The sequence below is a fragment of the Adelges cooleyi genome, unplaced genomic scaffold (genome assembly GCF_023614345.1).
Source record: "Adelges cooleyi isolate 19-005CV unplaced genomic scaffold, UGA_ACOO_1.1 ACOO_flye_CR_arks_rails_tigmint_CR_PRNA_651, whole genome shotgun sequence".
NCBI classification, from domain to species: Eukaryota; Metazoa; Arthropoda; class Insecta; order Hemiptera; family Adelgidae; genus Adelges; species Adelges cooleyi.
In genome coordinates, this window is record NW_026096352.1 from 2,043,293 (window position 1) to 2,067,368 (window position 24,076).

General features: G+C 31.4%; 2 protein-coding genes across 5 annotated transcripts; one reads left to right on the forward strand and one right to left on the reverse strand.

The window, feature by feature from the left end:
• Positions 1–185: 185 nt before the first annotated feature.
• Positions 186–9,804, reverse strand: LOC126844983 (symplekin). Its single transcript, XM_050583532.1, has 17 exons — positions 9,608–9,804; positions 9,315–9,508; positions 9,022–9,255; positions 8,717–8,872; positions 8,498–8,646; positions 7,957–8,111; positions 7,472–7,702; positions 5,757–6,177; positions 5,479–5,686; positions 5,230–5,416; positions 3,687–3,928; positions 3,449–3,627; positions 1,753–1,913; positions 1,532–1,661; positions 1,105–1,469; positions 864–1,025; positions 186–394 (listed from the first exon to the last, which is right to left on the reverse strand). Exons 1-17 carry the CDS (start codon positions 9,644–9,646, stop codon positions 293–295), a joined length of 3,315 nt encoding a protein of 1,104 aa, XP_050439489.1. The 5' UTR covers positions 9,647–9,804; the 3' UTR covers positions 186–292.
• Positions 9,805–9,950: 146 nt separating this feature from the next.
• LOC126844982 (uncharacterized) lies at positions 9,951–24,021 on the forward strand. 4 transcript variants are annotated; one of them, XM_050583528.1, is made up of 8 exons: positions 9,951–10,436; positions 17,141–17,196; positions 17,267–17,531; positions 17,675–18,019; positions 18,118–18,263; positions 19,000–19,149; positions 19,224–19,354; positions 21,027–24,021. In XM_050583528.1, exons 2-8 carry the CDS (start codon positions 17,194–17,196, stop codon positions 23,776–23,778), a joined length of 3,792 nt encoding a protein of 1,263 aa, XP_050439485.1. In that variant the 5' UTR covers positions 9,951–10,436; positions 17,141–17,193; the 3' UTR covers positions 23,779–24,021. The 4 variants fall into 4 exon arrangements, with proteins under 4 accessions (XP_050439485.1, XP_050439487.1, XP_050439484.1 ...); XM_050583530.1 differs by lacking the exon at positions 17,141–17,196 and having other exon boundaries at positions 17,675–17,789; positions 17,862–18,019; XM_050583527.1 differs by lacking the exon at positions 17,141–17,196 and having other exon boundaries at positions 21,027–24,020.
• Positions 24,022–24,076: the final 55 nt, after the last annotated feature.

A 24,076-nucleotide genomic window follows, 5' to 3' on the forward strand; every position in this document is an offset into this window, starting at 1 on the left:
CAACATTGGGATCGTGATAATTTTATGCTTTTCTTAATGTTACCTCCTTTACCAAGAAGCTCACAATTCACTGTCTACATTAAAGATTGATTTATTATTGTTATTTTTATTGAAAGTATAATATTAAATATTATAATACTTTATAATAAATAAATAAAGTCTTAGGTATAAAAACAATCTTGATATATAAACAAAATGTTTAAGCTTTTAATTATGAACTACATTGTATAATTGTATAATAAAACGAATTTTTCAGATGAAAGTGCTAAAACTATTTAGTGTAATTTTCAAATCAAATATCCTGCATTGGGTCGTCGTCTCCTTCGCCTGGAGGTCTAAGTTCTTCTTCTCTCAAATTAGATAGTGTTTCCGATGTTAGCTTTTGTGGTAGTTTCTATGGAAAATATAAAAATTTTAATATCAAATAATCAATAAATATGACAGCATAACAAAAATAAAATATCTAGAAAAAACTTAAGCAACACTTGTGGTTAATTACAATAAAGAAATAAAATAATTAAATATTTAAAACATACCTAACCATACAAAATACTACAAACCCGAGTCTGTTGTTAGTGCTGATGAAGGTAAAATTGCTGCATAAAGGCTAAAGTGTATTATTTTTTGTGGTTGAGGTTTTTTTTTAATATTTCATTATTTTATATTATTAAAAACAATATAGGTATGTAATAAAAGGTAGTGTTGGAAAATCACCAATAAATGCCACTGAATTTGCAACTAGAATTAGGATTAAAAATTATACTTACTGTATTAATATTTTATTACTCTTTTTTCACTACTTACTATTTTATTTATTAGCACTTATTGTTTTAAAAAAATAATACTTTGTTTATATTACATACCTTAGCAGTAGTAGTATTGGAAGTAGCAGGAGTAATAAAATGAACAGATTGCGTAGATGACTTATCAGCCGGTTCTGGTTTTACCTTGACCTCTTGATACAGTGGTACATCCAGTCCTTTACCAAATATTATATCCATTGTTGCTTGGCGAATGTGGGAACGCTTTTAAAAGGTTGAAATAAAATTAAAAAAAGAGTGGGTGATTTTCAAATTAAAATACTAAACTAATATACTGTCATACTTGCACTTCGGTGAAGCTAAGAACGTGATCTAATATAGGCCGTCTTAATTCTGGACATGTACTTAGTACATTTTCAAGTTGTTCTGGTGGCAACTGTAATAGTACTTGAAAACTATTGGGTTTGGTTTTTTGACAACATTTAATAAATCCTTCCCACTGGGTTTTTTGATACCAAACTTTTTTTAAAATAAGCCTTTGAAGTATATTCATTATAAAGCCAATTAATCGAGGGTAAGTAGATAGAGACTGTATAACTGTTCTCATCAATAAAGTCGGTAAAGGGTTTACTTCCATAAGATTCTGCATTACAATTGCCAAAACTTCTTGTGTAAACACGGACTTTTCAGCAAAACATAGCGATGTAGCTATAACAAAACAGAAATATACAAAGACATGTATATTAGCTTAATTTTATAATCATACCTACCTTTAATAATGAATTTGAGATCGTTGGGATCTGTGTCCATTGTGTGCAATGCTATTAACAGTTCAGCAGGGCTCACTGAAGGATTAGTATTGGAATTTGAAGTATTTATTCCCAATATTCTATTAAATACCTTCAATAAAAGAAACAAATAATTTAAAAATATGTAGTTAATAAATAAATAATTAATTAAATAAATAAATAAAACTCAACATTTTCAATACCTCTTTTACTACATTTGGATTGAGTTTTATCAACTGTGGCAAAACATTTAAAATGTATTTTTTGTCTAACCCGGACATAATTGGTACTAAGAACCGTACTTCCACCAACTGGTTGTCATATAATTTCTTCACCTTGGAGACTAATTCAATTGAAGGAATTTCTAAAATAGATAATTTGCCTACATTAATAATAAAATAATACACACCACAAAATATAAGAATGTAAAATATTTAGTTATTCTTTTTTTATGACCGTTAAAACGGTTAAAGGACCTCGGTTAATGCAGTAGTTTCTATCATCTTCTAAATCAGGGAATAAGTCATTTCCTTCATCCATTTAAAAAGAAGTCTAGCAACTTAGTTTTGAACAGTCAAGTAATAGTCGACCCACTGATGACATAAGATGACAGATTTTTCTACTACTAAAAGTTGTGATTAAAAAGAAATATAATATTTCATCTCAGGGTTATGATTATGTTATACCTAATGAATTATGGTACGATAACCAAAAAAATTATGACTTTTCGTAACATTTTTTTATTATAACATAGTTAAAACCCTGGTTTATGTACACTATAAAATAAGCAGACATTTAGTAGATCTAAAATATCTTTACTTCAGTTAAGAGGACAACAAATCATCTTAAATTCATTGAGAATGTAAAACTAAATTGGTAAAACACCTATAATAAACTAGCTGCCCGTGTAATAAACTGGTTTACAATAGTTGACAAATAAAAATCACAGGATCACATGACATAACTTTAGATTAAATTTAAACAATTATCACTTACATATTTTTCATTTCCAGTTAAAATTACTTTAGTAAAATTTACCATATAGGTAATAAAATAGACATTACTAAACACATAATATAACATATACTGAATTTTAATAAAATTATTTCTAATTTTTTTTTAACAAGATGTGTTTGAATTTGAATGAAAGTAGGTAACATAAAAAAACACTGCCATCCAAAGTTCAAATCTAAGTAGTGTCATTTTTTAAATAGTTGGAAATTTTGTAGCGAGTGCAATAGTTATATACTCTTAATTAAAATTATTTGAGTCAAAGCAGTCATCAATAGCTGATAAAATAATTGTTAATATTGAATTTTTTTTTTATCTTGTTGGTTGTCTATACTTATAAAAACAAAGTCATTTCAATATTGGATATTAGTACTTAATCATGTAATTCTAATAGAACATAATACTAAACGATACATACAACACAAATAATTTATGGCATTTTTCTATTAACTCATATTGTCATAAGGTTGAGTTTTAAGGCATAGGTATCAAGTTGTTATATAATTGAAAAACAAATGAAGAGTCAAAGTGTCAAACGTTCCAAGTGCCAAAGTATAAAAATTGTACTTTATAATTTGATTTGTATTTTATTCATTACCGGAAACAATTTTGTACATTTTTCAAGTAAAGAATAGTTATTTATAAAAAAAACAATCATATTTAAAACTCAAAAATATGTTAAAGTGTTTCCGGTAATGAATAAAATACAAATCAAGTTATAAAGTTGAATTTTTATACTTTGGCACTTGGAACGTTTGACACTTTCATTCTTCAAATGTTGTGCCTTTATTTACCATTTCAAAAATCAATTCCGAAAATGGGACTTAAAATTTAAAAGTATATTTATTTTTAATTAACTTTAAGCAAATCATAATTTGATTGACTTACCTTTTTCAGTAGCAATATGTAATACTCGAAGTACCATTGTTTCAGCACCTTTAGGAATGTCTTCAAGGAGTCTAAACATTTCTGGCGAATTCATAGGCATATTTTGAATAGGCTGTGGCAAAAGTTTTATGATTGAACGTTTCACTTCTCCTTTTGCATGAACGAACACCGATGCTAACCTAATAATTTATTTAGATTATTAGATAACAATAAAATGTTAACATAGCAAATTATTTACTCGTGAATCAATTCATAGTTATTTGCAGTAAGCATAAAGTATAGGTATAAGCACGCTGTTGTTGAGTCATCGTCCCAAATTTCAGATTTAATGAGACGACCACTTTCTTGACCAAAGAGTACATCTGGTGGTTGAGGTAATCTTAGGAAACCCAAATAAAAAGTAGCATATTCTTCGATAATATTTTTAAGATCATTGTTCTTGTAAAGCTTGCTAGTATAATTCAATGCAATTTGACGTAACTAAAAACATATAATATTTATATACGATTGATTATTTAACCTTTTATCGTTCCTTTATCAGAAAAAAATTCAAAATTTTTTTTACGTATTTGTATAGGACTAAAAAATATATTTACGAAGTTTCAGAAGTAAATTTAGAATTCTAGCTTAGTTATACACTACAAAATTTAAAATCCTTCAACAAGTATGTCGGGAAGAAACGAAGTCAATATAAATATATCATAGAAATGATTACTTTTATTTTACCTAAAATTACATAAATTACAAAAAGTCTTTTACTGGTTATAAAAAAATATATAACTAAATTAAAACAATTTCAAAAACAAAGACGTTGTAAATTAGTGAAAATAAGGAAAACCTATGATACTAAACAAACTATAATAACGGACTGACATTGATTATTAATATAGCTGTGTCGATTTTTTATAATCAATCTATACAAGAACTTATGTTTAAAAACAATTTTGATAATGATAGTACGTTGTTAATATTAAATAGTTAAATCCTCGTACGAGGATGTCAGGAACCAAAGGGTAAAGACACAAAGATCGTATTTTGAACTAAGTTTTTTACATAATTATTTTATTAGTGACAATAATAATAATTTGATAATCATGTGTTAAATGAAATTGGTAATTTTTTTCTAAACTGCACAACAATTTATCTCCCTTGGCTATAATTTAATAATTAGAAACAAAACATTTTGTTTTCCATACAAACCAGTTTTTTTTTTATAAACTTATTATTTTCAGAGCCGAAACCAAACGTGCGGTTAGTTACTTTGCTCATTAGACATCATCTAGCAATTAGAACTAAAATTTGTAGGAAATTAAAAATGCCAGAAATTAGAGAAGAGGTGAACTCACCAACCAAAAGTTTGTTTGGCCCAAACTATCTTATGCAGCTCTATGAATAAATACAATTAATATAAGTTAAAACCGAATTAATCGAAAATTAATGTGAATAGGCACTGCGCCCATCGTAGCACATTCATACATTTTAGCAGGGCTAAAACATGAGCTTTTCTAATTTAACAGAACACGTATCCTTCAATTAATAATATACTATACATATTAAGAAAATGAATTATAAAGAATAAAATAGCTGTTATTAGTTTTCTTAAAATTTTTGTTTTATACGTCAAGCACAGAATTGATTTCCACTGCAAAAAATGGTTAATGATAAAATTAAGAATAGTATAATAAATTATCCACAGGGAATGAAACCAAATTAAAGTAAACTCAGCTTAGTATAGTTCAATTCAATGTTAAACCAAAAATAAAAACAATTTAAATAATTACTTCAATATCATTGTGTGATGTGTAAAATAGAAGAGCATTTAAATATACTAGTTGTCTTGGTGGTCTTTTTGTCACTAGTTCATTGAGGATATAAAGACCAAAAGTATGTTTACTACATATATCTTTCAAAATGTCAACAGCATCATCAGTGATATTTGGACTTTCTATGTAAAGAGCAGTTAGAATACTAAAAACAAATATATATTATTAAATATTTATAAAAAGGAATGAAGATTTAATTTTGATTACTCTTCTTTTTCTTTAAGGTTTTCAATATTTAAAGCAGCTCTGATTAATGAACACAAAACTGTATTATAATTCTGTTCAGATGACAATGAATTTCTAAACATTGTAGGTAGCTTAGTGAAACCTTGGTTCATACTGTACTCTTCGTACAACCACGATAAACATAAATTTAAATTGTTTGCCATATCCAGTTCAATATAATCAAGTATAGCTGTAAAATTGTAAGTTCAAATTTCCATACTTAAAGTATTTTTCCAATTTTCTCATTCAAATTTACTTACTATTACGAAAATCATCATTACACATGACTGCCATTCGAGATATGGCTTTAAGGCGTATCTCCTTACATGTTTTTGACATTACAAGTTTGCCTGTTCCCAAAATCCTTAATAAAGCGTCATGTGCGAGTTTTTCCGCTTCAGTGGAGTCGATGCGATACATTTTTACATTTAATTCAGCAGGCATAGACAAAAACATATTTTCTTCATTATCATTATTTTTAATAATTCCTTCCTTAATAATCTCCGATGCTTCAGTATCGTGTAGTTTGCATGTATTTAACTCGGGTATAGGAACATTCGAGGAACATACCTGAGCAGTCAAAATCTCAGCTAAATGTTTAATCTGGCTATCAGTACCAGCAGCAGATATTGGAGTATAATTTGACTGAAAAGAAGATGGCATTTTTGATGGTAATTTAACCTAAAAATAATAATTTTATTTAATCTTATTAAACAGTAATATACATAGTTAAATATTTTTTGTTCTCAAAACTTTTAATAATACTTCAGTTTTTTATTATCAAAATATCTATTACGAGAGTTGTTCAGAAATTAATGACGTTTATTTTTAAAAAATTGAGTTTTTATAATCATAGAGCAATAAACGACCTCAAGAATCGGAAAGCACCCGGGTCAGACAATATTCAAGCAGAGGTGATAAAATATGGTGAAAAAGAATTACGGTACTTCATATTTAAAGTCTGTCAGAAGACTTGCATAAAAAGCAGATGCCAAGCAGCTGGAAGGAAGCCATAATCATACCTCTGCATAAGAAGGGATATACAGAGGTATATCCCTGTTAAATACAGCATATAGAGTGTTTTCTAAGGTGTTATAGAGTCGGTTAATACTACAGACAGGAGAGTGCTTAGGAGAATATCAATGTGGTTTACGCAAAGGGAAGTCAAAAAGGGAACAACTCTCGATAATTGGAAAAATTATTGAGAAAAAATATGAATACCGTTAAGATTTTTGACATATATTTGTGGACTTTAAAAATGCATATGATGGCATACATAGATACATACAAAGAATACAGTGGTTGGGCAACATTATGAGAAGAAATCATCAGAGCAGTTATGGAATGGAAAAGACCTCGAGGCAGACCGAGGAAGAGGTGGCTAGACATAGTAAAAGAGTATTTTAAAGCTCCGGGAGTGCAAGAATAGAAGGCAACTGTTCAAGATCAAGAGAGATGGAGGGATGTAGTGATGGCGGCAAAGACTCAAATAGAGTTGTAAATGCTAGTGAAGAAGAAGAGTGTATGAACAACTTAGAGAAAAGGTGAAAATCCCTAGGTGCCATGACAATTATAGGCCAGGCGATGTGTAGAAGGGCATTGTCATGGAGGAGGCAAACACTTTCCGTTAAAATTCCTTTTCTTTAGTTCTTTATGCAAACTGATGTTCTAAACTTGTTCAGATGGGATATTCTGAAACATTTACTTTACAGTTCTGACTGGGTACCAAGTGATTTTTTACTTTTCATCCCAATTGAAAAATGCTTTAGCTGAAGAATTTTTTGCAACTAATCAAGGTAATATAAATATATGTGTATACAAAATCCTATACATTTTGCAGCAAAAAAACCCATATTTTTTAAAAATAAACAAAAGATACATATTATACATATTATAGAATGTGATTTTAGACCTCATATTAAAAAATGTTTTATTTTAATAATAACATATAACATTAAATTATTTTAATACTTACCATGAAAGCCATAACTAGTTCAGCAACAGTTTGTGAGGAAAATCTTTCGAGAATCCATGTTTTAACTAATTCTGGGTCAAGTTTTACTAAACTTTCAGTACACCTTTTTTTATCTGGAATATCCTCTTTATCTAATTTACGATCTTCTTTATCATCATTTTTGCGTTTTAATGAGCGTAGTAATTTTTTACTATCTTCATTTTTTGATAATACTTGAAGAGCTTTAATAATCTATATATGTAAAACCATAAAATTGGGTTACTAATAAGTCAAAATGAACTAGAGGTTGGTGAATCTACTCTCTAAGGCATAGTTTAACAATCAGAATTAGATTTTTTTAGGAAATTCTTACAAAATTATATTCTGATTGGCGGAAAGTAGTTAAAGGTGCGCCCAACTGCTAGTTCATTTAGTGTAATTAAAAAATGTTACTACATTACTTAAAGGGAAAAAAATTATTAAAAAAAAATCAAGTAATAGTTTACTTCTTGGTTAGTAGCACCAATATCCAACAAAATTTTCCCAATAGTTTGTTGGTGTTCTGTTGAAGCAGGAATTCGTAATAAACTCAACAACTGTTGCTTTAAATTTTTGTTCACAGAAATTGATTGACTTGTAGTTAAAGAACTTGGCATGTTTTCTAAATTGATTTTAATACAATATAAATAACTTTATTCCAATTATTAACTAAAAAAACCCAAAACTCATAGAACCATAAAATGTCAAGAAAAAAAACTTGTCCTATACATGTTTTTTTTCACATTTTTATGTCCGGTATTCCTACTGATCAAAACTTAGACGGTTCTATAGGTTTGACAATCTTTGGATTATAGCTGGCTGCCAAACTTTTAAGTTGGCCCAAGAGAGAGGTGCAGGTAGCCATTTCTTCCCATAGACAGTTACCCGCTCAAAGGAACATACTGGCAGTGCCTGAGATTTAAACTGGTGACTGTGCATTGGTACACTGTTGCCTTATCTCACTCGGCCACGTGCCTGCACCTAACTAGAATATATTATAACACTTACTAGGTAGAGTTTCTAACACCACTAATACTTTTCCAATGAATGAAACACGTAATTTTGCTATCACTATTAATGATCTCATACAGGTAATTAAGTTGGCGCAACAAACATTACCAGAATGAACAAATCGTGAAAGAAGGTCAAATACCACTCTTAAAAAAAAAAATAAAAACATCAAATAAACAGATAAATAACAAATAAACAATAAATAAATATAGGTACTTGGCTTCATCCTCGAGTCTTCTTCTTCGTGTAACTTTAAGAGTTAAAGGTATGTCTTCTAATGACATATCGTGTTTTATATCAACACCTCCTTCACATTTGTAGGTTTGTACTAGGATAACCATTTCCATGAATTTAATTACTTGTGTGCGGATGCTGCAATTAAAAATATTACACTCAACTATGATTTTGTATTAGATATAGTAAAATCAAGTACAAAAATATTTGTTTTAATAAATATACAGGTATATAATAATTTATTATTTGAAGCAACAACAGAAAATAAGCAACATAAGTAATTTTACCCTTCATTATCATTGTCGACCATATTAATAGCATAAGATTTCAAGTTAGATAGATCTTGCCAAACATTGGCTATATCAGAACTAGGCAAATCTGTCATTGATATCCATTGTAGACCAGTGCGATAAACAACACAAGCGGCTTGAATTACTCTTTTCTGGACAATATGAGAACGATCCTTCAGTAGAACGAGTAAATTTGGTAAAGTAATACATACGTTAGATTTTTCTTTATTACTAGAAGAGAAGAAAAGAATTAATAAAAAACAGTTAACTAAAATAAAAACAAAAAATACCAGCATTCTTCAATAAAGCCCACAACGAATTTTCGAACTGGTGTACTGTGATTGTTTTGGTAAGCAATAACATCATCAATAAATTGTGGCAATAATTTTGGTTCTTGGTACACTATTATTTCCTTTGCTTTGAACAACAGTTCAAGTTTTTTGTCATCCGCAGCTACAGCAGCTTCATTTAATATGTTGGTCACCTAAAAATTGCATATAAGTTCAGATGTATCTTTCGTATTTTGTATAATATGTTTATAACAACAAAAATTTGCATCTATACAAATCTATATCGCATTCACCTGTTCTGCAGGATTATAAGATTGATCTACGCGTAACATTTTTCTACTTATTCAACTCTACAATTTTAAGTTATTATCATTGTAATTTTTAATAATTATTGCATTTCCTTGTTAATGTCGGTAGTCGGTATTATAAAGTACAAACATTTTCAACGATAATTCTATAAAGTCAATTTTTTTAATAATATCAAATATGTAATGACAATGAACGCTAGAGATAAGGTGTCAAAGCTTCAGTATTATCAAGCCGTCATGCTAAGCACTGCATACAAATTTCACCACTAGAGTGCGCGGCGGTTGCATCCTGCCGGCGCCCCATTAACACACCTTCATACATACCTACACAGATAATAGATTAAATTTATAGTAGCCTGTACTCTGTAGGTTTATAATACATATCACAGATTAAATGAACATTTCCTTATGTAGTCTGTCTCTGTGTACATATTTTGGTTAATTGTTAACAGATGTTAACACTTAACCCTATGGATTTAAAAAAAAGACCCTATACTTTTATAGTTTACTATGCCACCACCTTACCTACAGGGTTCAGGCTCCAAAGGTTAATACAGATATTTATCTTGGCAGACGCTGGCGGTCAGGCCACGGGCTTAGAAATCTGTTTATAACTGTAAATTCAAGTAATTTAATTGACAAAGTACTCTTGTTTGTTACTTCACCACATTTCACAAATATTTATCCAAGCGGCAAGTTCTCCACTATACTAAATCACCGACCACGGACGTCTTATTATGTACTAGGACTGTATCATCATTAGGTATATCAAACGGCGAACATAATGGAAGAAATTAAAAAAACCAATATCCAAGTAATTTTTAAAAAACTATCACGAGTTTATTTAAACTATATGCTACTATATAAATTGTGTTAACCCTTCACTGCATAATGTTCCATATATGGAACAATTGTATTTATTGTTTATATCTGCTCATGCTATACATCTTTGCATGCACAATGTTCCATAATGTTCCAAATTCTTTAATAAGCGTTTTCCATGAAACCAAAACTAAAAAAGAGTTAATTAAAATTTTTTCAAGTAGTATTAAGTACATTTATAGAATATGGTTAAAAAAAAAATTCATGCAGTGAAGGGTTAAGTGAACAATAAATTGTTTTTGATGGAAGAGGAGATATGTTGTGAAAGCTGATTTGGCTGACCAACCCTTATGGTATAAGAAAATGGTATTAGAAAAAGAAGATTATGTAGGTTCCATTCAGATTGCCATTTTAATATTATTTTTGATTTTATTTCGTTGCTGAGGTCATTTGAGTTGTATATTTTGAGGAATTCAGTAGTTAGGTCTTTTTCTGTTTCTTTTGCTGCAGTGTCTGCTTTTTCATTGCCTATTATTCCTGTGTGTCCTGGAATCCAAGTTAAGTTTATTTGTTTATTGGTCTCAAATAATAAGTTTTTAATATTATTGGTGATTTCATTACTATTATGATTGTTTTTGATAGAGATTAGTGCACTCAAAGAGTCTGTTAATATATTGAACTAATGACCATTCATGTTAATTGCCAATTCTATAGCTTTTTTTATAGCCAGGGCTTCAGCTGTGAATATGCTGTTGGTTTGAGGTATCTTGTACTTAAGTACTTCATTGCCTACTACTATGGCTAGGCCGACGTTGGCCTGGGTTTTGGAAGCATCCGTATAAATAAATGTTTCTTCTTGTGCTTGCATTATTTCTTTGAAAAGGCACTGGTAGACTGAACTCATAGTGTTGTTTTTTTATGGTCTGTTAGTTGTAGATTAATAGTTGTTTTCATATTTCTCCATGGTGGAAAGTTTGGCATTGTGTCTCTGATTATGTCTTCGGGACTGATGTTATTTGATTCGTAGTATGTGCTTACCCTTCTGCCTAAAGGTATTTCAAAAGTAGGAGTGGTTTCATATGCATTATTGTATCTTTTGTGAAATAAGTAATTGTACGTGGGGTTTTTGGGGTTCGTCGCTATTCTTAGTCGCTAGAATACTTGAGCTCTAGGATATTTCATATTTTTAACAGAGATATTTCTCCGGAAATACAGAGTAGACTTTTGATAGATGAGCTCCTGAGGGCGCCTGTGATGAGCCGATGATTATTGTTTTGTATTGGTTCCAATTTATCAAGTATTGCTTTCTTGGCGCTGCCATAGACTATTGCTCCGTAATCAATCTTTGATCTGATGAGTGCCCTGTATGCGTTCAGCAAAATTATTTTTTCCGCTCCCCATTTATTATTTGCCAAGACTTTGATAATATTTGTTGCTTTTGCTGCATCTTGTTTAATTGTTGAAATTTGTTTCAGTTTAATCTGGAATCAAAGGTAAGTCCTAATATTCTCACTGATTTTACGTTTAGTATAGGGCTGTCTCCTAGTTTGATGATAGATTGGGTTTCTGCCTTATTGTTTTTAGTAAACATTATACATTTAGATTTGTTGGGTGAGAAAGATAATCCGTTTTTTGGCTCCATTTGTACAGTACGTCGATGTTGTTTTGAATATTTTTTTTTTAATGAGTAGAGATTTTTTCCTTTGATTAAAATGTTTATGTCATCTGCAAAAAGATTAACTTTAACTGGAAGGTTTATTAATTTAGGTACTTTATTCATGGCGACTAAGAAGAGAGTAACACTTATAGGTGATCCCTGGACTATTCCATTTTCCAATTTGAATGTGTTTGAAAGTGTGTCATTGGCCTTAACTTTAAAACTTCTGTCTGTTAGAAAATGATGTAGATATTGATGTATATTACCATTAATGCCCCATTTATATAATGTTTTCAATACCTTGAATCGCCAAACTGTGTCATATGCTTTACGAATGTCAAGACACACCAATAACATTTTTTGTTTAGATATAAAAGCGTCACAAATTTCTGTTTCTATATTTGTTAAATTGTCATAGGTACATCTTTTTTTTTCTGAACTCTGATTGTGCTTCATTTATTAGATTTTTTTTCTAGGTACAAATTAAACGATTATTTATTATTTTTTCTAATATTTTACTAATGGCACATAATAGTGAAATGGGACGATAACCCTCCGTAGAGTGTACGCTGGTGTTTGCTTTGGGTATTGGGATCACAATGGCTTCTTTCCACCTTTTTGGAAAGCTATTGTTTTTAAAAATCTTGTTGTACAATGTTAGTATTAAATTGAGTCCTATCGAGGGTAGGTGTCTGATGAAGTCAACTGGAATGTTGTCTGGACCGCTGCTTTTGCTTTTTGATTCATTTAAAGCTTGCAATAGTTCTGCCATGGTAATGTCATCATTTAATATTGAGGCATCATATTCTTGGCAAGTTGAAAGTTGGGGCCTATTAAAATATTCAAAGTTTTCGTGTTGATTTTTGTAGTTTAGGAATTGTTCATCTTGTGATGAGTCATTACTGTTTGTTTCGAAAGATTTACCCAATTCGTTGGCTATTTCGAAAGGAGTTGTTATGTTGAGAGTTTTAGTTTGTAAAATTTAAATTTTTTTGTTGGTGGTTATGTTTTTAATGGCCTTAATCTTCTTCCAGACTTCAGATGTAGGGGTATTTCTAGTTAGTGTTTTTGAGAAGGATTGCTATGCTATTTTTTTGCTATTATTATTGACAATTTTGGCTATTGCTCTGCATTTTTTGAACTCGATTAAATCTAGTGGGTTTTTGGTTTTTTTTAATCTGTAAGCTTTTTTTTTTGTTTTTAATAGCAACTTCACATTTATGGTACAAGAGGTCTTTTACAAGAAAAATTGATTTTGCCTATAATTTCAACTGCGTTGACAATGATAAGATTCTCTACTGTTTCTAATAATTTGTCTGTTTCTTGGTTGTTTATTTTATCAGGGTTAATTCTTTCCATTTCACATTCAATTTGTTCAGTGTATAGCTTCCATTTTGGGTTTTTGAGGTTCCATTTGTGCTGTATATTGTGTGTGAGGTTCGTGTCCCTGTAATTTATTTTGATTATGATCGGCCAGTGATCGCTACTGTAAATCGCTGGAATCACAGATCATTCAAAATTTGGCGCAATAGATGGCGATGCTGATGTAAGGTCTATTGCAGATGTGTTGCCTGTAGATGATGAGAAATTAGTCGGTTCGCCGTTGTTTAATAATACTATGTTTGATCCATCCAAAATTCCCTTGAACATTTTGCCTCTGGGATCTGTGTTAGCCGAACCCCAAATGGTGTTATGGCTATTGAAATCGCCGAGTATTATAAAAGGAGTTGGTAATTGATTTATAATGTTTTGGATGTCGTTTTGTTGTATAAGTGTTTGATTAGGTAGATATAGATTACAAATGGTTATATTTTCTTTCGCTTTGAGAGTGATGGCTTGAACCTCGAGAGTAGAAACAATTTGGATATCTTCGGCGGGGTATCCAGTGTCAGAGTAGATGACTACCCCTCCACTGGCTTATTATGCTGTGTTCTGTTTTTTGTGGAAGTTTGATAGCCCTTTAGATGTCCCACATTATTTGAAGTGAAGTTGGTTTCTTGTAGGAAAATTAATGAGGGGTTTTCTTTATTTATTAAGATATGTAGTTCGTTAAGTCTTTTATTAAAACTGTTCAAATTCCATTGGAGAATGTTAATCTTTGAGGTAGCAGTGTGGGTACTTATTTACACTATTAAATAACTTTTTGTTGATATTTTGTTATTAATTGTTGTCAGTATGTTCCATACATTTTTGGAGGAGAGTATTTTTAAGTAGTGTCATTCTGTTTTTAATAATGTTAGTTTGGAGCAAAGGTCTTACTGTTTCTAATAAATTGACTATTGTTATTATCGAGACGTTGTGTTGTTCTATTATGTTTTCGGGATCTTGGTTGTTTTGTGCATTTTCAATGATGTCTTTGAATTGGTTATTTTTGCTTGTCCTGTGTGCGCGTGTAAAATAATAAGTATTGGTTATTAATGTGTGTAATCTAATATATATATATATGGTTAGAGAATGAATATGAAACACCAAGGAGCTGCTAACAATCCTTTTGAGCCTGCCCGAGTAAATTTTGAACAAAAGGTATGAGATGGATACGTATTTAGAATAAATCATTAAGCCAGATTTTTAAGGCCTATGAGAGTTCCTTGGTACTACTTCACTATGTCTTGTTTCTTCTTTATTACTATCGTTGCGGTGGGATATTACCTACTATAATATCCTACTATACTATATATATATAGCGAGCAGGGAGCAGACATGACCATTATTTTTAAATAGTGTACCTAACTAAAATAAAAATAAAATTGTTTTTAGATAATAATTTATAAAAAAATACACTTTTGTTTTTATTTCAACGGTTTTAATAATAATTTTGAATACAATTTCATTATTTTTTTATAAAATTATTTAAAATAAGGCTATTTGGATTATATCTCGGTTAAATTGCAGTTTCAACTGCAATACGTTATAATTATGTTAAATAAATTCAAACATTTTTAAAATAATGCTTTTAAAGTAGGGCTCAAATTGTTTTAGTATTGGTGACTGAGAACTGAAAATGTAGTAATAAATACATTTGTTAGCTGCCTAAAATATTTCTATGCTCCAAAAACATTTTAAAAATCAAAAAAATCAAGTCACAATATCACATTATTATCATTTTTCTTCTTCTTATCCTTTAAAAAATAATAAAAAATGACTCCCGCGATTTTAAACTCCACCAGAGATATTTTCGATATAATTGATTTGGAAGAAATAACAAGGAAATAGCCCGCATTAAAAAAAACGGCATATTAAAGTTAAACTTTTGATGGTTTTTTTATTATCTAAATTTGTTTGTATTATTTATACTTAAAAAAATAATAATTCAAAGTTAAAAAAAAAATAATTTTCAACAATTATTAATTCCCATTAATTTTAGCAAAAAATTGTGACTTGTGTTGTAAAATGTTATAAAATATTTACGAAAGTACTCAAATATTTTAGTCGGCATCTTCATTTTGACATTCCCCCTTTCATATTTCTTAGCACCGGCCCTGGAGTTTAGACGTGTGTCCTATTTGTTTGCACAAAAAACACGTTATTTGGTCGTTGGTTAGGAAAATGCGGTAGTTGAAATTTTCAAAATGAATAAGTATAGAGGCTGGTATCTTGTCTTCATCTTCAGCTGATATGTACATTTGTCTTCGAAAGCTTAGAATGTAATCAAAGCCTTCTACTGATATACCGGCACGTAGAAAAGATATTTGGCTTGTTGGCTTGGTATTAAATTCTTTGAGAGATTCTAAAATTACGTCATTTTGGAATATTTGGGTAAACATTAGCTAATATGATTCCTTTATCGGGGTTGTACAGTTTCCTAATTTTGATGTTTTCACCTGCGACTAGTATACTACAGTTATCAGCTAACTCTTTTGACAAGAGAAAGATGCAAAAGCGTTTTTTTGAAATTTTAGAGACAAAAATAATATTTTTAAGTTCTGTTAATTTCCCTATTTCAAAGATATACTCCTTATGGAGGATTTCTTCATTTATAATATCGAATATTATAGCTTGGTTTTTTTTAGGGAAGTTTGTTCTATTGTTGTTGTTGACGGTTTCAGCAAAAGTTTTGATTTTAGATTAATTAAGGCTTGTGGTTTTTGAGGTGTTGTTTATGTTGGATAAGTTTTTATCGGGTTTATTAATTGTTACTTTGCTTGTAAGTTTTGAGGTAGTAGGGTTTGTGATAGTAATTTTGTTGGGATTTTTTTTATTGCTCGCGGAGATCGAGTGTGTATTGTTCATTATTGTTATGTGGGGTAATGTATATATAGGAAATATTGCATATTACCTGTGCTTGTTGGCCTTGAGTGCTATCGGCAGCTTATAAAAACACGCGATAGTGTACTGTGGTAAAACACGTGTTGCTCGGGCGATAGCAAAACACGAACTGAATGTACTATTTATATAGTGTTTAGTTACATTTTTTCTAGTTACGGAGATATATCTGTAAACATTTTTTATAGAAAATATTGATGAAAATAGTCAGTGTGGTAACCAGGAATTTTTTATTTTAGAAGAAATAGTTATAAACAAAATTATAAAACCAATTTTTGTACATTTAATACTATTATTGTTATTACTGATATGGCTCTCTAGATAGGAAGTAGCCCTTAAGGCTTAGTTTGGTTAGCCTTGAGGAGGACGGTAGTTTCTCTCCCTAAACAGTAATTTTCCCAGAGAGAGAGAATGTCTTGATTGAGTGTTGAACCGGTGATAGTGAGAGCTAAGGCACTGCAGACTTTAACACCCGGACACTTGTCGTCCTCTAATAAATACTTTTAAAATTCATTTTTGATAAAAAAGATAACTTTACCCTCCTCTGGTTGAGCCACTAATTGTGATATAAGCCTTGAAACTAGAAGTATCAGCTTTGATTTTTAAATAATGGAAAATAGTCTTGCCTGCCATACATACAAGGGCTGTTTATGTGAAGGGTTAGGGTTTTGAAAATTAAAATTTGTATCGCAAAATATGTATCCATATGTTAATCGTCTAACATAAGATTCAAGTTAAAAATTTGTAGATTTATTACTTACTGTTATTCTCTATAGTAACACACTGAAGATCCGTCCCGAAAACGAATTCGTCAAAAAACCATCACATCATGGTTAATTACATTTTTCTATATGGTAAATTGTATTATTTAAATTTAATAATTTATGACTTTTTGTTTTTAGCTAAAATTGGACCGGCTAGATCTGAATAAAAAAGAATTGGTTATGTTAGAATCTTATAATTCACCATTTGATTTTACTGTAAAACGTAACACAATCAAATTTGATGCTTTTATGGAAAATATAAAGTGTTCTTTAGAAAATCGGGAAGTTTTGAATGTTAAAGATCTTCAACTTCAAGAGTATATTATAGCAAAGTCATTAGGCTGTGGTACGAGAGTCACAGTTTATAGAGTGCAAATTTTACATATAAACTCAAATTTCAAAGGTAATCATAGTACAAATTAATAAGATCACACAATCATTAAATTTGTTTTAGAATAGGAATAGACACTAATCATCAAAGTGAATCATCTAGTTATACTAAATGTATATCTAGTTACATTGAATTTGTATTATTTATTTTTTCAGAATTAGAAGTGTGTTTTATTGATAAAAGTAAAAAAAAAAAGTTGCAAGCTTCTGATTGGATGTTTTACCGTATGGATTTCAGTGACAGTACTTACCCTGTACATGCACCATTAAAGTGTGTGCTATTTGATTTATGGCTACCTTATCCTCGGATGGGAAAATATGAAGAGATTTCTGTACATTTTAGAATCGGTGAAGTATACTTATGTGAGACGACTGAAATTATGAATTCGGAAATACATATTGTTAGTATGTTTACAATGGTCAATGAAAAAGACTTGGTCACTTCAATATTAGAATGTGGTATTGGTCAGCGGTTATCAGCTATTATGAATGGCAGCACCAGTAAGTGTGGTTATTCTGACAATATATAACAAATTTAAAATATTTTTGGTGATGAAAAATAGAAAAAAATATTTGTTACAATGTTAATTATATTACAGCTGAATATCCATATGACTGTGAATTATTGATTGGGCAAACCTTTTTAGCTTATATTTCTCCGTTTAAAGAGAAAACAGTTTATGTTCAACCTGAGCCTTACAGTTTAGATGTACTCGAACAAGAAATTGAAGAATATGCTAATAATGTAATAATTCATATAACTAAATTATCTTTCTTATAATAAATTAAAAATAATTGTGTTTAATAAAATACAATATTGTTTTATGATACGTTCACAAATACATTTGGTCAACTTCAACGTTTTTTTTACATTAAAAATTTATATACCTAATATTATTATTGTTTAATTTTTTATTATTTTAACTGTCATACTGTAATTCATTTATATGATAATTCCGCTTTTTTTTATGAATTTGTTTATTTATATATATTTACATGGCTTTCAGAATTTTTATTATGTATTTAAAAGATATACATTTGTATAATTATTCAACTAATTTGTATATTATTAGGGCTTAGGCTAGTTATTAAGATTTATTTTAAAGGTAAATTGGTTTTATAATTATTGAAATTATCACAGTATCAAGTATTGACTATTTAGAACAAAAATTGAATTAACATAAAACTCGGGATTTTTCAATGACAAATACCTTCTAATCAAAAATGTCTAAATAAGTTAAAATAAATGTATAATTTTAGAACTTTACATATTTAAATTTACTAAAGATAGGCAATGCTATTTTATCGGCATTTTTCAATTTTACCTTGTAAAACTAATATGAAATCAAAATAAGAAGTGTCAAATCCATTTGTCCTTTATATACTATATTACTACCATTTATACTATTTTTAATCGATTTTATTACCCATTAATTATTAATTGCAAATTTTTATTGCTACAACTTCCCATTTTTTTACAGGCTCCAGTCAGACTTTCATCTGATCAGATTTATTGCATAGCCAATCATGACAACAAATGGTTTAGGGCACTAATAAAACATAGAAGCTGCAACTCGGTCACTGTATTATTAATTGATTATGGGAATGAAGTTAAAGTCAGTTTCAAAGAAGTAAGTAATAATTTTTTTAGATACCCAGATATTTGGGTTTTACAGTAATTAATAGTAAAATATTCTTTGTGTAGATCAAACCAATCAGTGATTATTTATTAAAATGTTGTCGTAAATGTGTGAAATGTGAAGCTGATACTGTTTTTGTGCCAAAGAAAAAAACCATCTATATTGTCAAAGCAATTTCACAGAAGAATGACGGATCGTAAGTAAAATTACTGTTATCATTTTTAATACTATGTATTATTCGCTGGAAAACCGTTGTGTACTCAGGTGGTCTAAAATTATTAATTTGTATTGTATTTAATGGTCGTATCCGCATACTTTTTGAAGAAAGTAGTGTAGGTAAGAAATAATTCCCCTACTTCGCCTGATAAACGGGAAAATTGAAACGTTTTTTGGCAGCCCTGAGCAGCTTGTAGAAAAGCGATAGTTTTATTGTTATATAGTTGTATATAGTTATAGCAACCAGAAACAAACTCTGGTTGTTATTGATTATTATACAATTTTCGTATTTCAAGTACGAAATTCGTGTTTGAGACAACCATTAGGAGAGGGGGGAATTTTAATAATCCTTTCTTATTGCGCGTCTAGAGCATTAGGGGAACCACTATTCCAAATTTCAAGTTCATACGTTTTGCCGGTTTTTTAGAAGTAGGGATCAGTGAGTGAGTGAGTGGTATTCGGATTTTATATATATGTGTTACGGTCAAAGTGGAAAATGGGTCAATTCTATTACATGGCTAGTCTATGTGGGCTATAAATATTTATTATTCACATTCAGTATCTTATTTTTTAATTTTTTTATATAACAATCTGTATTTAAAATTTGTTTACAAAACTTGCTTATATACTATAATCAGTTTTTTTGTTCCGGCTGTAAATCAGTAAATGAATAAGTGTTTAGGCGATTCAACTCGTGAACACGTGACGCAAAATTGGCCGCGAGAAAAACATGCTTCTCTCAAGTTGACACTACAATATCGGAGTATTTGGTCTTGCGCTTTATTGATGGTCATACCGTAGGCCAACCAAGGGAAATTGTAATCGTTTATAACTGAATGACTATTCGGTCGAAGGACAATTCGTTCTAGGAGGTAGTTTTTTGGATGGGGTTGATATGGGGTGGTAGTCCTCATCGAGTCCTATCTAACAGTGAAAGAATGGTTGTTCTATATTAAAATCTCTAAAAGCTACGGATTTTTGAAAATTGGTGGTAAGGTGGGATGGGGTGAATGGCTCTAATACTTCATATTTAACGGTGCAATAATGGTTGCTCTAGATTTAAAAATACTGAAACTAGAGCTGTAATAAAAAAATAAAATTCCATACTTACTTGAACTGAATTAACTGCGAAATCGGAAGTACACGATACAATAAAACAGCTACTGATAAACAAGTCGCGTCGAACTTAGCCTTAGGTATATGTACTTTCAGGCTTCGATAATAAACATTTCTAGAACACGGTATTTATTAATACCGATTTTCGAACATTCTATTCTTGAACAACGTGTTTCTAGAATATTCTAAAACTAATACTTTCGCCCTTACTTCCAACCACGAACTGCCATCCCTCCCGAACTCTCTTACTGCCAAGGGCCATCTACCACGACAAACCCGACTGGTTGTGGAGAAAAGTAAGCGTACACACACACACACACACTTTTTTTTTGTACAGTAAATATTGATTGTTTTATATCGTACTCAGCTTGTAATAAAATTTAAACATACATATAATAATCTTTATTAAACCAATCTGTACATGCCATTATGTCAATGCTAATAAGTCATCTAACGCTCCTTACAATTATAAATGATTAACTTTTTTAAAGCAGATATATTTAGGTTTGTATTTTAAAAATGTAATTTTTTTTCAGATTACTCATACATGTAGGAAGTTACAATGGAAATCAATATTTCCCCCAACCTGTGTTGCGTCATTTTGAAAAAGTCCTTGTGAGTCATATCGAAGAAGACACGGTGTTCATGCAAAGGGTAGACAGATTCAACGAAATTGAACAACTAGTTTGCCGGATTCCGAACAGTATAATGCCCGGTTTGGCCATACTTGACATTGGCAGGGTGTGCGTTACCAACGACACTAGAGTAGTTCTTGAACAGTTTTCGTCGGATCAGGTCATTTTGCGTGACATAGATTATGGTGTTACATTGGAACATCAACAGAATTCTGATCTGAAACCGACAAAAATGTCTATGTATCCGGGTTGCGCCATACAGGCTAAGATTAATTCAATCATGCCGTATGTCGGCCAATATTGTACAGTTTGGTTTATGGTAGGCCATGACGGTAAGGCGAATGCGTTTTTTCCGGATCAAGGCCCATTATCTTCGAAATTTGACGACCAGACATTGCAAGGGCCGAAAATATGGCAGGACGATTGTGAAGCCATTGTAGCGCACTGCTATGGTCTAGACTGTTGGCTCGTGACCGAACCTTATTTTAACATCAGAAGTACCTTGGCGGATGCGCTAAACAAAATGATTGATGATGCTATGCCGGCGGAACGGCAAGACGGATGCCTTTGTGGAGCATACGATGACGAAGACGGCGTGTGGCGTCGGGCATTAATCAGATATCGAGATAGGGCGTTGTGTGTGGACACCGGAAAAGTGTTTGATGTAACCAAACAGCCCAGGAAATTAACCAGCTCGTTAGAATCGACACCTAACTGTGCGACACGGTGCCGGTGGAACGCGTCGTCCACTGTTGACATCCAATCCCTAAAGTTGTCGGACGTGGTGACTTGTCAATTTGTGGACCGCAAACGCGTGCCCGTCGAAGTAGCGTTACATCCCCGGTCAGTCAATGGCGACGGCGAAATAGTTTTTGCGTCGTCTGGGAACGACCAGTTGGGCAAATCGAGCCCACCCGACAAGCTCATTAAGATGAAGAATAGTAGTCGGAACTCTTTTCTTCCGCCAGCTAAACCAACTAAACCGACCGTGAATAAAACATGGACTGTGACTATGGTGAGCTTCGATTCACTTGATAGTTTTTACATCCAGAATAATGAGGATGAGGTACTCTTGCGATGGTTTTCCGATTTCATAGAAGCATTGCCTAAGTCAGATCAAATTGATGATACTTGGTTGTTAGAGGAAGTCGTGGGTGTGTTCAATGAAGAAACCGGCTTGTGGAGTCGTGCGTTGTGCTCTCGTATGATGTGTTCAAGAATGGAACCAGAAGAAGTCGCTGTTGATTTTATTGATTATTACAACTTTACGATCTTGTCAATAGATGAACAATTAGTTAGAGGTTTTAAGAGATTGCCTGACCGTCTAAAGAAAATTCCACCTTTGATCCACGAGTGCTGCTTGAAAGATTTACAGAGTGAAGACAGCAATGAACTATCTAGTCTTAATTTGATAAAATTGTTTGTCAAATATTTAAATACTGAAGTATTGACAGTCAAATTCTTCTCTAAGACCAAGCCATACTCTGTGTCGCTATCATGTGGAGGTAAGGACTTGTTGACTATGGTAAACAATTTGCTCTGGTACGGGCTGTTACCTGACCGAGACGATCTGATCGAGAAAGCCAACCGCGCCGAGTTGAACAAGCGTTCATTGGATGGCTCACCGTTGGTGTCCGTCGGTCCAATCTACTCGTACCAGCTTTTCTACCTGGAAACGGCGTATGAGGTGGAAATGAAACGCTCGATAGAAGAGGAGATCAGCAAGACTATAGCAACGGATCCGGTGCAGGTGCAGAATCCTACCGTGGGACAGCTAGTGATTGTCAAAAGTCCTTTGGCTCTTGACGAGAAATGGTACCGTGCAAGAGTTTTGAACAGATTTAAAGACAGACCGGGAGAATATAGGTGTTTCCTAGTGGACTACGGGACTTATGAAGTGTGTTCCGACATATTCAAGCCCAACGACCGTTTAAAAACTATGGCGCAGGCTATTGTACTCTGCTCACTAAAGTTACAAAAACCCATACAGGAACCGTACGTGGATAGTGTTAACCTTGGATTTATTGACGAAATGTCCACCAATGTAAACCCACCGAACACAATAACAGTGCACTTGTTGACAGAGTCATTCGCTCAAGTAGCTCTTGTTGACTTGCGCGTCAACAATTTGAGCATGTCCACTATTATCAGTCCTTTACTGGTCACCGTGCACAATCCGAGCAGTCTTCATATGTTTGTGGCACAGTTGATCACGCCGGATCGAGTAAAAGTGGCCAACGTGTTGAACAATTTAAAAAAGTTTGTGCCAGCCACTAAAGCGAAAATCGATCAAATATACGTAGCCCAGGTTAGTGGAGGACAGTACAAACGGGTCAAGTACGTAGACGATAGGTCCCCGTCTGACGGTGGTGGCCATAATGTGCAACTTGTGGACGAGGCGATGGAATTTGTCATAGTGAATAAGCTGTATGCGGTTCCCAAAAATATTGTTAACGCAAAAACTATGTTTGTTGATTGTTCGCTGAATTTGAATGAGCACAAATGTTCCTTAACAAAGTTTCAAAATTTGTGCGACAATGGTCGGACCAAATTTACGATGGTTATTGTTAAACATGACTACGACCTAGGCCACCAAGTTGACTTGTACTTCAATAAGAATGATATCAAATCCTTAATATTGGCGGATAGTTAGACATAATAATAATTATTGGCCCTTTTTTTATTGTAATACTATTCAATTAAATTTGCGATTTTGAGTTTTTCTAACAAATATTTTTATACGCATTTAGGTACAATTATTTTTATGTGCTTTATGAATCTTTATACGATTTATTTTTTAGAACAATTTTTTTAGTTCAAATTTTATATTATACTTAATTTTGCATGTACCTTAAAATGTATTCTTTATTTTGTTAATACTTGCTTATATAATATTTATCAGGACAAAGAAGTATAGGTATTGAAAAAACAAATAAAACAGTTTTTATGGA

What these genes read in the sequence shown, in the direction of transcription:
- LOC126844982 (XM_050583527.1), top strand. Translation starts at nt 10,407, where the DNA reads ATGGAAGAAATTAAAAAAACCAATATCCAA. An exon ending in TATAAACTCAAATTTCAAAG is followed by an intron (nt 17,532 to 17,674) that starts GTAATCATAGTA and finishes TTATTTTTTCAG; the next exon opens with AATTAGAAGTGTGTTTTATT. An exon ending in TCACAGAAGAATGACGGATC is followed by an intron (nt 19,355 to 21,026) that starts GTAAGTAAAATT and finishes ATTTTTTTTCAG; the next exon opens with ATTACTCATACATGTAGGAA.
- LOC126844983 (XM_050583532.1), bottom strand. Translation starts at nt 9,646, where the DNA reads ATGTTACGCGTAGATCAATCTTATAATCCTGCAGAACAG. An exon ending in GTCGACAATGATAATGAAGG is followed by an intron (nt 8,873 to 9,021) that starts GTAAAATTACTT and finishes TTTTAATTGCAG; the next exon opens with CATCCGCACACAAGTAATTA. An exon ending in ATCCAAATGTAGTAAAAGAG is followed by an intron (nt 1,662 to 1,752) that starts GTATTGAAAATG and finishes CTTTTATTGAAG; the next exon opens with GTATTTAATAGAATATTGGG.